Source organism: Mandrillus leucophaeus, unplaced genomic scaffold (genome assembly GCF_000951045.1).
Source record: "Mandrillus leucophaeus isolate KB7577 unplaced genomic scaffold, Mleu.le_1.0 Scaffold125, whole genome shotgun sequence".
Taxonomy (NCBI): Eukaryota; Metazoa; Chordata; class Mammalia; order Primates; family Cercopithecidae; genus Mandrillus; species Mandrillus leucophaeus.
In genome coordinates, this window is record NW_012100876.1 from 5,078,869 (window position 1) to 5,092,551 (window position 13,683).

Here is a 13,683-nt window from a genome sequence, read left to right on the forward strand (position 1 = left end):
TATTAGAAAATACAAAAAAGAAAAAAAAAAAACAGTGAAAATAAAAAGTTAATGTTCTAATGTTCCCAAATCTAAAACTCAGAGATACTGTTTGGATGAATTTCCTTTCATTCTTTTTCCCATGGAAATATACACATACATACGTTTGCTTGCTCGTTTGTATTTTAATCAAACATAATACAACTATATATATTGTTCTGTAAGTAGCTTTTTTACTCAATACCATGTTATATATTCTCTGTAATGTTAATAAACACAGATCTACATCAAATTTTTTCATAGTAACACAGAACTCAGGTATTTGGATATAGCATATTTTATTTAACTAATGCCCTATTGGACGTTTGCATTGCTCTTAGTTTTTTTTGCTATTGTAAACAGTGCTTCAATGAATTGAACTTGCAGTTCTTAAATTACATATATATTATATATATTTATATTTTAAAGAATATAAATACCATTTTATTGAAATTAAGTAAATTCAGTGTCATATGAGTATTATATTTGCTGCCAATTTTTATTAGTTCAGTATGTATGTAATAGAATGATTTGGGATTTAGTAATAAATAAAAAATAACATATATGCATGTTTTCACGTTAATATAAGGAGACTTCTCCTCCTCCTGAAGATATGAAGGAAATTTCACCAGAGGTAGAGCATATACCAGAAATAGAAATTAATATGCCAACTGTTCCACCTGTTCCCGAGGTATGTGTTTGTGTTAAAATTATTTTGGAAGGTTTAATTTGGTTCTTAAAGACTTTGTCTTATAAGTTTTGACATGACTCAGGAAGTCATAGCATTTCTCCTATTTTTATATGTGACTTCCTTGGAATAGAAAGTCAAAAATATGACAAGGGTAACAGCTATAATTATACTGCTATTGGCAGGTAATATATGGATGTGTGAATTAAAGTCTTAATGTAAAATTCATTTTGAGATTAATACATTTTTTATTCTTAGTACATATTCAGATTTCCATTTATCTATATATTGTCATTTGTCTGTACAAATTGAAGTGGTTGTTTTCTGAGTCTCATACATATCACATATCTGTATATTTAAGTCTCAAATTTACATGCTTTATTATTCAATTGTTCCAGCAATAATGCTATAAAATGTGATCTAAGCAATAATAAATATGCCAGTGTGCTTTTATTTCTTCAGGTCTCACAAGAAAGCAGTGTAGATGAGGTAAAAGAAAATACTGAGAAAATGCAGCAAGGAAAAGATGATGTGTCTTTACTATCTGAAGGTCAGCTTGCAGAACAAAGCTTGACATCTTCTGAAGATGAAACAGAAATAACAGAGGACTTGGAACCAGAAGGTGACTTTCTTATTTAAACTAACATTGTTTAGTTAACTCTGTGCTTTGTTTTGTCTGTTAGAGTGTGCACCATGGAACTCTTCATTTAATGGTAGCATCTACTTCACAATACCTGTTTCTTGACAGAAATGATAGAATATAGTTCCATCTGCTTAGTTGTAGTTAGGTGGAATTGTTGTATCTCTTCTTATTTCAACTTGGAGCTCCACAATAGAATACAAGTGTTGTTGCTGACCATGTTCCCAATTTATGTTTTAAACAGTTTTATTTTCTCTTTGAGTTCAGTATTACTGTCTGCGTTAGTGTAGAGGTCTTGACTTTTTAAAAATTGAAACCCAGCCAAAAATGACCACTTACTGTATTTTTAAAAATCTGGTAAAAGCAAACTAATCTGTAAGAATAGGAATGGGGAGGGGCAGAAAGGAAGAGGGGGCCTGAGGAGACTTTTTGAGGTGATGGACATGTTCACTATCTTAACTGTGGTGTTGGTTTCACAGAGTTACACTTACGGCAAAACATCTAATTTTAGCCAAGCATGGTGTTGCACGCCTGTAGTCTCAGCTACTTGGGAGGCTGAGAAGGGAAGATTACTTGAGCCCAGGACTTTGAGGCTACAGTGTGCTGTGATGGTGCCTGTGAATAGCCTCTGTACCCCAGCCTGGGTAACATAGCAAGACCCTGTCTCTAAAAATAATTAAAGTGTGTGTGTGTGTGTGTGTCAAATTTTGCAGTTTAATTGTCTGTAGCTTATTGTCTGTCAGTTTTATTTCAATAAAGCAATAAAAATTTTAAAACTCTAATAAGAATAGCATTGACTTACATAACGTTACTGGTCAGACTGTTAAAAAACATCTATTACCCTATGCTTCTCTTCTTAAAAATTTTTTCTTAAATTTCACAATAAACTGTATTTGTATTGGCATTTCCTTTGCTTCTACCAAAATTAACCTTGAAATTTTTAGTCTTTTTTTTCCCTAAAATGTAATGTGTCTGTAAACAAATTTGCTACTAAAAAAGATCTAGATACAATTACCGTGTTTCTTAAGGTTATCTTATGGTGTGTGCTTGTTTCTCTTTATTTTACAAGGTATAAGTAGAATTGGTTTAACTTGTGTAAATGTTACCCTTTTATTTTTTAACAGTTGAAGAGGACATACCAGCTTCTAACAGTGATGACTATATTATTCCAGGTCCTATCTCCAAGAATATCAAACAGGTCAGTAACTTGATGCCAACTAGAAATGTTCTGAAATAAGGCTGCCTTTCATTCACAGTACATGTGCAGTCTTCATATATAAAAATCTTAAGGAAAACTGTTTCTGGAAAAACTTTAATGTTTATCATAATCTTAACCAAGTAGTCATCTAGTACAAGAAATTTTTATTTATGGTTTCATTATGTAATGGATTATAACATACAAGTATTATTTTCACAAAGAGTGCCTTAAATCTGTACCTACAATAGTTATTTGCTTAAAACTAGCTGACTTCTTGACTCCTTTTCAAGACTAGCATACCAAGATGTGTTGAAACAGATTTGAACTTTAAAGAACTCAAAATGTGAGATGCCCTTTGAAACTATAGTAGTTTGCCTATGTGAATTCATAGACTACTCTTACCTAGACATATCCACTGATAATATGTTACAGTTATTTCATTTCTTCCAAAACAAATGAAGGCTTCTTAGAAAGCAATTAATCTTGCACTGGTATACTTTGCTTTTCTTGTAGCACATGGCTGAAAAGTAGTATGTAAATTGAAATTTTGAGAAGAGAATTATATTTTTTAAAATATTTATGGGAGATATACTATTTACCAGAGCATTTTTTTTATTGTAAGAGGGAAAAAGTTTTTATAAAGTAAATGTGAGTAAAAAGCTCTAGCTTTTTCTGTGCATCTACATTAATTTTTCTTGTGATTAATTATACTTCTTTTGTAGAATTTTTACTTTATTGATAAGAATTGGAATATTTCTTTTAACTCTTCCTTCACACATTCTTAGCTTAGTCTCTCTTTAAAACAAAACCACAGACCAGACACAGTGCTTCACACCTGTAATGCCAACACTGGGAAGCCAAGGCGGGAGGATCACATGAGCCCAGGAGTTCAAGGCTGCAGTGAGCTGTGACTGCACCACTGCACTGCAGTCTGGGTGACAGAGTGAGATTCTGTCTCTGAAAAAATAAAGAAATAAAACAAAACAGTAGAACAGAACATTTCAGTTGTTGTCACAGATTCCTCCATGAAATCAAGATATCCACTGTTTCTGTGCATGATAAATACAAATAGAACATTTTATCTGTCCAAAATTTTATTATCATTATTATTATATATTTATTAATTATAATAACAGCATCTAATGTATGAAAACTCCTACTTAGACCTGCAATAGAACCATGTGTATGTTGGCAACATTGCTAGCATCTCAGTGAAGTGAGTACATTGCTCTTAACTAAGGTATAATAAACTTTAACAAAGAAATTTAGCAAAAGAAATAACTATTTCTCTAAAATATTCACATAATTCTGACATACATATATTTTTTCTTTGTAATAAACTGGATTTTTTTTTCTCATTACTTAAGGGAAAATAATTTGTGTTACTTTGCTACAGCCTGATACGGTCTTCACTACCATTCCAAAATTTGATTTCCTATAATGGTTTCAGATGCTATCTCAAATGTGAACATCATTTAAAGCAAGCAATTCTTCATGCTTCAGCTCCCATGGGCTTTAAAAAATTCTATTTTCAGCAGCAGTCACTGACCAGCATCCTATGTTTTCTTAGTTTGTTTTGTGTTATTATAAAGGTATACCTGAGGCTGGGTAATTTACAAAGAAAAGTAGTTTATTTGGCTCACAGTTCTGCAGGCTGTTCAAGAAGCATGGCACTGGCATCTGCATTTGGTGAGGGCCTCAAGCTGTTTCCACTCAGGGCATAAGGATAAGGGCAGCCAGAGCATATGTAGATAACATGGCAAGAGAGGAAGCAGGAAAGAGAGAGGTAAGAGTTGCCAGGTTCTTTTTAACAATCAGCTGTCAAGGGAACTAACAGAGTGAGGGCATTAATCTATTCATGTGGAATTTGCTCCCTAATTCTAAACACTTCAGAAGAGTTGTATAATATTGTTATCTAATCTACAGTTTTCATTAGAATTTTGTCAGTTGTCCTAGTAATATCATTTATAGCATCTTATTCATATGGTCCAAGATCCAATCCAGATCACACATTGCATTTCGTTTTCAGGCCTCTTTAGCCTCCATTAATCTGTAATGGTTCTTCAGGCTTTCTTGTAGTCTTTTATAACAGTGACACTCCTTAATACAGGCCATTTACATTGTAACATATTCTTCACTGGATTTGTCTGATGTTTCCTCAAGATCAGATTCCAGTTATGCATTTTGGTAGGAATACAGAAGCGATACTATGTCCTCTTCATTGCGTCATATCAGGAGGCAGAAAATGTCATTTTGCCTAATTATTGATGGTGTTAACTTTGGTTGTAGTATTGTTTCATAAATCCTTTTGTAAGCTTAAAAGTACTTGTGGTTCATTAGTTTTTTCTTTTGTCTTCTCTTTAAGAACTGCTTCTGGTAAAAATCTCAGAACAGTGAAACATAGCTTTCATAGGAAGGAATGTATTACTGAATGCCTGTTATGTGCTAAGTACATCCTATGCTAATATTTCCTCACAACAATTATTCATTTATTAGCATCCATTGTGTGTCAGGCAGGCATACAAGAAGCAGTTCCTTCCCTCGAAGAATTCGTAGTCTGTAGGGGAAACACAATTAAAATGTATAGTGGTCTGCACCAGGAGAATGGAATGCATGGGGTGCTATGGGAGCATTCAGAAGGGGTCCCTAAGACAACCTGAGGGGCCTTCCCTTCATCAAGGATGACTTCCTAGAGTCAGTAAAGCTGGAGCCAGTGTTGAAGATGATTAGGAGTTCATGAAAAGGGTGAGAAAATCATAGGCCAAAGGAATGAAAAGCGTGAGAATCTTAGAGAACATAGTGCATGGCTTGTTCTGGAATTCAGAATGGTTTCCGGGTGGGCCAAGCCATTATGGTATGCTTAGGGAGCCCAGGAGAATAGGCTGAAAAGGTAGGCATAATCCAGAGCATTGAGGCCTCTGAGATTTTTAAGGAATGAGGATAGAAGATCACTCATTCATTAAACAGATATATATGTAGTGAACATTTGTTGTGTTCCTAGCCTTGTTCTAGGGACTGGGAATAGATCCACGAATACAAAAAATTAAGCTCCTGATCTTAAGGAGTTTACATGCTTAGATCACATTTTGAAAGATCATGCTGTCAATAATGTAAAAAATAGATTAGACGCACAAACTAGTTAAAAAGGAATTAGATAACCCTACTCTATAGTTATCCCCACTTTTTAAAAAATTGCCTCTATTTTATAATGTCACAAAATTAGCTCTAGAAGTAGTGTCCTAGATAAGTATCATTTATGCCAGTTACAGTGTGAATTCAAATTATCTGATACACTGTGTAAGCAATTTAAGATCATTCAGTTTCTGTTCTTCATGTTACAGAATCTGACAGTTCATAGTTATTTCCTAGAAACGTTGATCCTTAGAAGGAATCTAACAGATTTCCCAGTACTTCTACATATTACGTGGTTATTTCTGTTTTCTTCATGTCTGTGATGTATAATTAATCATAGATTACTTCATTTTGTTTCATTTCATTTACAACATTTATGAGCTTCACTTTGTCAGTATGAAATGCTTGTCCCCTCCTTTCCTTTCCAAAGTGGCGTAATTAGTGTTAGCATCTTTTTTAACAGGCTACACAAAGTTTAGTGGCTGGATTAAATCAAGTCATTAACATAATGTGCCACACAATTTGCCCCTATCTCTCTTCGTTTCCCGGACATCAAAGTGCCACATAGCGCAAGTGTAATTGGGCCTTGCTGGCCTGTCAGATTCCGTCAGCCTGACAACTGCTGCTTTTACTAAAAAGCTTCTAGGCATGATAATTAATGGCGAGGGTGGGGGGACAGAAGTCTGAGAAATGTAAAACTTTGGACATTTCTCTATGAATATTTTATTAATTTGAATAATCAGAAGTTAACAGCATAAATTTGATGTATAATACATTGATTAAAAGCCTTGTTTCAGGTCCTCAAAATAGACATCAAAACTGAACATTTGCATCAGCCATGGCATTAAAAAAATTAACAATCTGTCTTTTGCATTATTTCTAATTTTATTCAATACTGCAGCTTTCATTTTTCACAACAAAATGTATCGCCATGAACTCACAGCTGTCTTAAAATGTGCCCACAGGTGAGAATGGGAAATTACAGACTGAAAGAGCAATGGACTCTTCTGCGCAGTGCATATTTACATCATTCTCTTTCTCTGTTCCTACTCCTAGCAGTTTTGTAAAAACTGCCATATTCAATTGGACTAAATTGCAATTCTACCTGGAAACTAGGTTCCCTGAACAATGAGCTGGCATTCCCAGGTGATTACAATAACGATGTTCAGCAAAATATGTTTAAAACTTTGAAAGGCACAATGCAAAAAGCAATTCACTAGCGTTAGAATTCACATATGAAAAATTATTAAATCACTTAGGAATCAAATATGATATCAGTGGATAAAATAAGCCACTCTCAGTGTTTTACATGTGAGGGCTTAAGCTAGATAGAAAGTAGGTTTTAAAATATATTTTACTTGGCTGGGCACAGTGGCTCACACCTGTAATCCCAGCACTTTGGGAGGGTGAGTTGGGCAGATTACTTAAGGTCAGGAGTTCCAGACCAGCCCGACCCACATGGTGAATCCCTGTCTCTACTAAAAATACAAAAATTAGCAGGGTGTATTGGCAGGCACCTGTTATTCCAGCTACTCAAGAGGTGAGGCAGGAGAATCCTTGAGCCTGGGAGGCAGAGGTTGCAGTGAGCCGAGATCGCACCATGGCACTCCCGCCTGGGCAACAGAGCAAGACTCTGTCTCAAAAATAAATAAATAAAAATAAAATATATTTTATGTAAAACCAGAAATGTTGACATACTCTCCTGGTAGAAATTGCTTTTAAAACTATTTTTTGTGCTTTGCAATTTAACTAACTCTTACTAACATACCATCAACATTTTTCCATGACAGCATACTCTATTTCTTTCAACATACCCATAATATTTCATTATATGGCTATACTATATTTATTTAAATAAGCCCCTTTTGATGGACCCTTAAGTTTCTATCATTTTTTGCTAATATAAATATTTCTGCTTAAAATGAACATTGTTATATATAACAATGTTTGGAAATTCATGTTTTCTCCTATTTGACACTATCCATTAGCCAAACTAATGGATAAATTATGCCCCAGTGATGATTTCATTTAAAAAGAAATAAATGGGGCCAGATGTGGTGGCTGACACCTGTAATCCTAACACTTTAGGAAGTCCAAGGCAAGAGGATTGTTTCAGGACAGGAGTTCAGGAACAGCCTGGGCAATGTAGCAAGATCCCCATCTCTACAAAAACAACTTCTTTACATTAGCCAAGCCTAGTGACACATGCCTGTAGTTCTAGCTACTCTGAAGGCTGAGGTTAGAGGATCACTTGAGCCCAGGAGTTCAGGGCTGCAGTGAGCTGTGATCATACCACTGCACTGCAACCTGTGTGACAGAGGAGAACCTGTCTCTCTAACACACAAACACACACACAAAAGAAAAACAAAAAGGTCTATACATATATTTTTATTTGTGCATACAGACATGACCTTTAGCTTTATGTAAGCAAAGAAAATGTCTGGGAAGATGCACATCAGACAGCGTTAGCAGTGAATATCTCTAGGGCAGGAGTCAGCAAACAATGACCCATGTGCCAAATCCAGCCCTCCACTGTTATTGAAACCCAGCCATTCATTCGTTTACATATTATCTATTGCTGCTTTCACTCTACAAGGGCAAAGTTGAATACCATATAGCTTGCAATGCCAAAAACATTTGTATTCATCCTTTTACAGAAAAAAAAAAAAATTGCCAACTCATGAGTTAGGTGGTAGAATGAAACAAGGAACTTCTATATTTGACATTTGGTAATTTATATTGTTGAATTATTTTTAATGGTGAGCTTGGATTGATTCAAAAAAGGAAGTAGTTAGTTAGCTAATTCTGTACTAAAATGTTGAATAATAGCAAAATAACAGTTTAACATGAATATTGTGGAAGCTTTTCTATAAAGATGTTAGAAGTCTCCATCGGTGGAAGATTAATCTTTTTTGGTTTAGAGCAATATTTCTCAAAGTATGATCCCCAGAGTTCAACATCAGCATCTGCATCACCTGAGAATTTGTAAGAGATGCAAATCCTTGGCCCCACCGGAGACCTAATGAATTAGAAGTTCTATGGAGTCCACCAATCTGTGTTTTATCAAATGATTCTGGGGTATGCTAAAGTGCAAGAACCATAGCTTTAGAAAAAAGCAGTACTTTTCACCCTTGGCTGCACATTAGAATCATCTGGGGAGCATTGTTAAATGCCAGGGCACAGGCTCCACCCGGATAAATTAAGTCAGAATTTTGTTTATAGCTCCCCTGGTGATTCTAATGTGCAGCCAAAATCGAGAGCCACCATACTACAACATCTGTTCTCAATGATGGTGAAAGGAGAGTCGCAGATCAAAATCACCTGAAATTGAGGGTGATTTTTAAAATTCTCCTTGCTTCACATTGCTGCCATAGTAAACCACAGTTAATGATGGAAATGTGTCATGTCCCTCAGGTTTGTATCTATTTATACACACACACACACCATTTTTATGGTGATAAAATAATACCAATTTATAATTATTTGGCATAATTATATTGAGATTAATTTGATATTAGGGTAGGAAAAAATAATCCAAGTCACTGCATAGAGATAGTAATTTATAGGGTATATAAGGACACTGTGACAATGTTCTAAAAGTAAGCACTCTTAAAGCTAGCACTGTTTTGATCCCCATCACTGAAGTTTGCAACATTTACCTTATTTGTTTAATATAGTACATTTTAACAGAACGTGTTAGAAAAGATAGATTACTGCCACTGATGACAACTGGGTGGTTTTCTTTTGTTTGTTAAAAACCTTATTGCCTTAACAGTTTGAGATTCTGGAGACATCACCTTTCTATGTATTTATTTCCCCTAAAAAGTTATTGTTTAAAACAATCAAAATGCTTTAACCAGAACTCATATGAAGAGTGGATTTGATGCACAATGTAATAGGAAGCTTTAGAGCCTAGTGTGAGGGACTCAAGGAGACTTTTTTGAGTCTTTGAGATGATGTCTCTACCCATGCCCAGCCTGAAGAAGGGAACTTGTAAGAATCACCATTAATTAATATGCATTCCTACCCTACTTACATATGGCTCTGTCAATACCAGTGGTTAAGTCTAATTGTTTTAACCAACTGTTTTGAGCTTGTCTTAGAGCTCACCCCAATTAAAATTTGTACTCTTCAAGAGCATTGACGTAGATCTTGGCCTTCTAGTTCCATTTTGTCTCTGTTGTTTTGGTACAAAGTAACAAGTTCTACATACTGTGGCTCCTACAGGTAGGCTTTATTTGCATCTATGTACACACACACACACACACACATATACAGTATTTTTATAAATATAAAATACATAAAATACTCCAATTTATAGTTATCTGGAGATTAATTTGATAATCCTTTATGGTTGAAATTCTCTTACCTATTACCCAGCAATTCTGCTCCTAAGGGAATCATGCGTGTATACAAGAAAACATAAAAGGATATTCGATGCAACATTGTTTGTAATAGCAAAAAAATTGTAAACAATGTAATTGTTCATCAGCAGGTAAATAAATGTACTGTAGATTATATATGCAATATAAATAGGATTCTATACAACAGTTAATATGAATAAGTTGGATTTGAAAAATAAATGTGAATAAATCTCAAAAATATAGTACTGAGTATAAAAAAACAAATTGCAGAATGATTAGTAAGAGTGTGATACCACTAATATAAAACCAAAAAACAGAAAACAATACTGTATGTTGTTTATAGATATACACATATGTAGTAGGAAATATAAAGGCATGTTTGGGAATGATACAACCAACTTCAAGATAGTGGTAACCGTGGGGAAATGAGGAAGGGAGGGGAAGCGATTTGGCAGCTGGTAGCTTTACCTGTATCTGAAATATTTTATTTCTTCAACAACAATAAAAAGACTTAAATCAGTTATAGAAAAATGGTAACATCTGTTTGAGATGGCTGACTACTTGAATATGCCAAATTATTTTCTCTACTTTCTCATGTTTGAAATGTTTTATAATAAAAAGTTAAAGAAATGCCTATTCATTGCAGAAACTTGGAATGCAATTAAGCTCACCCGTAATCTCACCATAACTAGATTTAAATATAACTGACTGAAACAAGTTGCAAGACCTTTATCATAGGCCATTCTCAATTATGCAGTACTGTTTTTAAGGGTTGTCAGGTTGAATTAGTTTTCAGAAGCCCAACAATTCAACTCCAGGGTGGCTGCTGTGAGGGCTGAAACCAGAGGAAGAATTCCGCACAATTCTGTGAAGTAGGACGTGAAAATTTTAAGCATGCCGATAATAAGCCTAAGTAAACACTTTAGATCACATAGAAAAATATGATCCAAAATATGAATTATCATCAGTCAGGAAGCAATAGTGGAATTGAGCCAAAATCACAAGAGCTATAATTTATTTTTTTAGAGTAATATAAGCTGTCATCACATTTCTAGATCATTTAATCACATAATATATAGTGTCCATCTATACAGACAACTAAAAATAAGTTGCATGCAGTTCTTATTTGAATGACTTCTGTTCACCACAATAAAAATTTTTTTTTTTTTTTTTTTTCCGAGAGACATGGTCTCGCTCTGTCACCCAGGGTGGAGTGCAGTAGCGCAGTCTCGGCTCACAGAAACCTCTGCCTCCCATGTTCAAGAGATTCTCGTGCCTCAGCCTCCGAGTAGCTGGGATTACAGGCACACACCACCACACCTGACTAATTTTTGTATTTTTAGTAGAGATGGAGCTTCACCATGTTGGCCAGGCTGGTCTTAAACTCATGGGCTCGAGTGATCCACTTGCCTTGGCCTCCCAAAGTGTTGGGATTACAAGCGTGAGCCACCACAGCCAGCGCACAATCAAAATTTACAAATGTTCTTTTTACATGCTGATACTGACATCTTGCTGACTGACGATGCTAATAGGGTAATTGGTGAACAAGAAAAAGAGAACTGAGAAGAAGCATCTTACCTGGTAACAAAAGTTCATACATGTAGAGGGGAAACAAAACAGGAAAAGTCTAAAGCCTATGCTGTCTGGCCAATTTCCTGTATCAAAGGATGCTGATAGCCTGCAGAGGAATGACCCGTTATGTTGCTCTAGTAATTCTGAACAACCATTATTATTCATCTCTCTAAAAGCCTTTGCTTCAGTTACTGTCATTTGAATCAGTATATTATTTGGGACCTCTTCCAATTCACCTGAGTGAAACTTTTCCCCATTTTCTTATGATGAAAAATTTCAAACATGCAGAAAAGTAGAAATAATAGTACCCTACCACTTAGATTCAACAATATTCAGCTGTCTTGCGATAGTCTTATTTCATTAAAATCTAGGAGAGCAAGAGTTCTATATATTTGTCAGCAGTTAATAATAACCACTCCCCAAAACATAGAGGCACATAATATCCTTCTTTTTTTAGGTGGAGTCTCACTCTGTCGCCCAGGCTGGAGTGCAGTGGCACGATCTCAGCTCACTGCAACATCCACCTCCCAGGTTCAAGTGATTCTCCTGCCTCAGCCTCCCAAGTACCAGGCGCGTGCCCCCATGCCCAGCTGATTTTTTGTATTTTTAATAGAGATGGGGTTTCACCATGTTAGCCAGGATGGTCTTAATGTCCTGACTTTGTGATCTGCCTGCCTTGGCCTCCCAAAGTGCTGGGACTATAGGCATGAGCCACCGCGCCCAGCCGTAATAAATATTTTTTAAATGAGAAGGCAATAATACCTGCAGCTTCACATAGTTCTGGCAATAAATAAAATATATTCTAGGCTGGGCACTGTGACTCACACCTGTGATCCTGGCACTTTGAGTGGTCCAGGTGGGAGGATTGCTTCAGGCCAGGAGTTTGAGACCACTCCAGACAACATAGTGAAACCCCATCTCTACAAAAAAAAAATTAAAAATGATCTGGGTATGTTGACTTGCTCCTCTAGTCCCAGCTACTCAGGGGGCTGAGATGGGAGGATCACTCGAGCTTGGGAGATTGAGACTGCAGTGAGTCGTCATCTTGCCTCTGAACTTCAGCCTGGACAACAAAGCAAGACCCTGAAGAAAAATAAAAGATATTCTGAATATATAAAAGATATATAGTTTCCACTATTTCATTAAATATTTATTGAGAGCCTATGTTGGGGAGGATGTGAAGTAGCAAAAAATGAGTAAGATATTGGTCCTGCCCTCCTGAAACCCAGAGTCTATAGAGAGAGGCAGATATGTGAATGGTTCCATGTAGTACAATGTGATGGAGAAGAGCAGTGAGGGCCCAGAGGAGGAAACAACCAACTTGTTCCTGGAGATCAGTATTACTGCCATAAAGGAGAGGATGTGTGGTTCAGGGCCTCACAGGAGTAGAATTTTGATGGAAAAGATTTCACACAATAAATAACAGATGCAAAAACTGAGCAATATAAAATAGCACACCACAAGTTTAAAGGAGTGGCTAGAGTGTAAGGCAATAGGAAGATTTTTCAGACGGAAAGATGATATTTGATTGGTTCTGCTACAATAAGGAGAATGGTTGGGACTGCAGACCAGAGATTAGAGATGAGTGCCTCACCTCTCTCTGTCATGAGAGTAGATCCACTTGTTTATTGTGTACTACATAATGCAGTGAGCAATCTAATAGTCCCTACCGTCACTGAGCTTACAGTCTCATAACGCTCATCAATCGGCTACCAGTTCGCTCTCAAATCTCTTATGTCAGATCCTTCTATTTTCTCCCTCCTTGTTCTGTCAGATTTCTACCTTCTAGTAACTAGGAAGCTATTGTATTAGTTACTCCCATGGGAACTTAGCATGTTCTCTTGAGATAAAAAATAGAAAAGAAACAGTATCTTATTTTTCTTTATATCCCCAACAGTTAATGTCTGAAATATCTTTTTTTTTAATTTTTTTTATTTTTATTTATTTATTTTTTTTTGAGACAGAGTCTCGCTCTGTCGCCCAGGCAGGAGTGCAGTGGCGCAATCTCGGCTCACTGCAAGCTCCGCCTCCCGGGTTCACGCCATTCTCCTGCCTCAGCCTCCTGAGTAGC

At 35.9% G+C, this 13,683-nt stretch overlaps 1 protein-coding gene across 2 annotated transcripts in view; it reads left to right on the forward strand.

Moving 5' to 3' along the window:
- Positions 1-13,683, forward strand: part of RPGRIP1L (RPGRIP1-like) — a 99,194-nt gene that overhangs the window by 62,522 nt on the left and 22,989 nt on the right. The window contains exons 20-22 of one of the 2 annotated variants that reach the window (XM_011971924.1): positions 608-709; positions 1,169-1,328; positions 2,471-2,544. In XM_011971924.1, coding sequence (XP_011827314.1) covers positions 608-709; positions 1,169-1,328; positions 2,471-2,544 — 336 coding nt within the window. The remainder of the gene's footprint in view (positions 1-607; positions 710-1,168; positions 1,329-2,470; positions 2,545-13,683) is intronic. The other variant, XM_011971925.1, reaches the window with a different exon arrangement.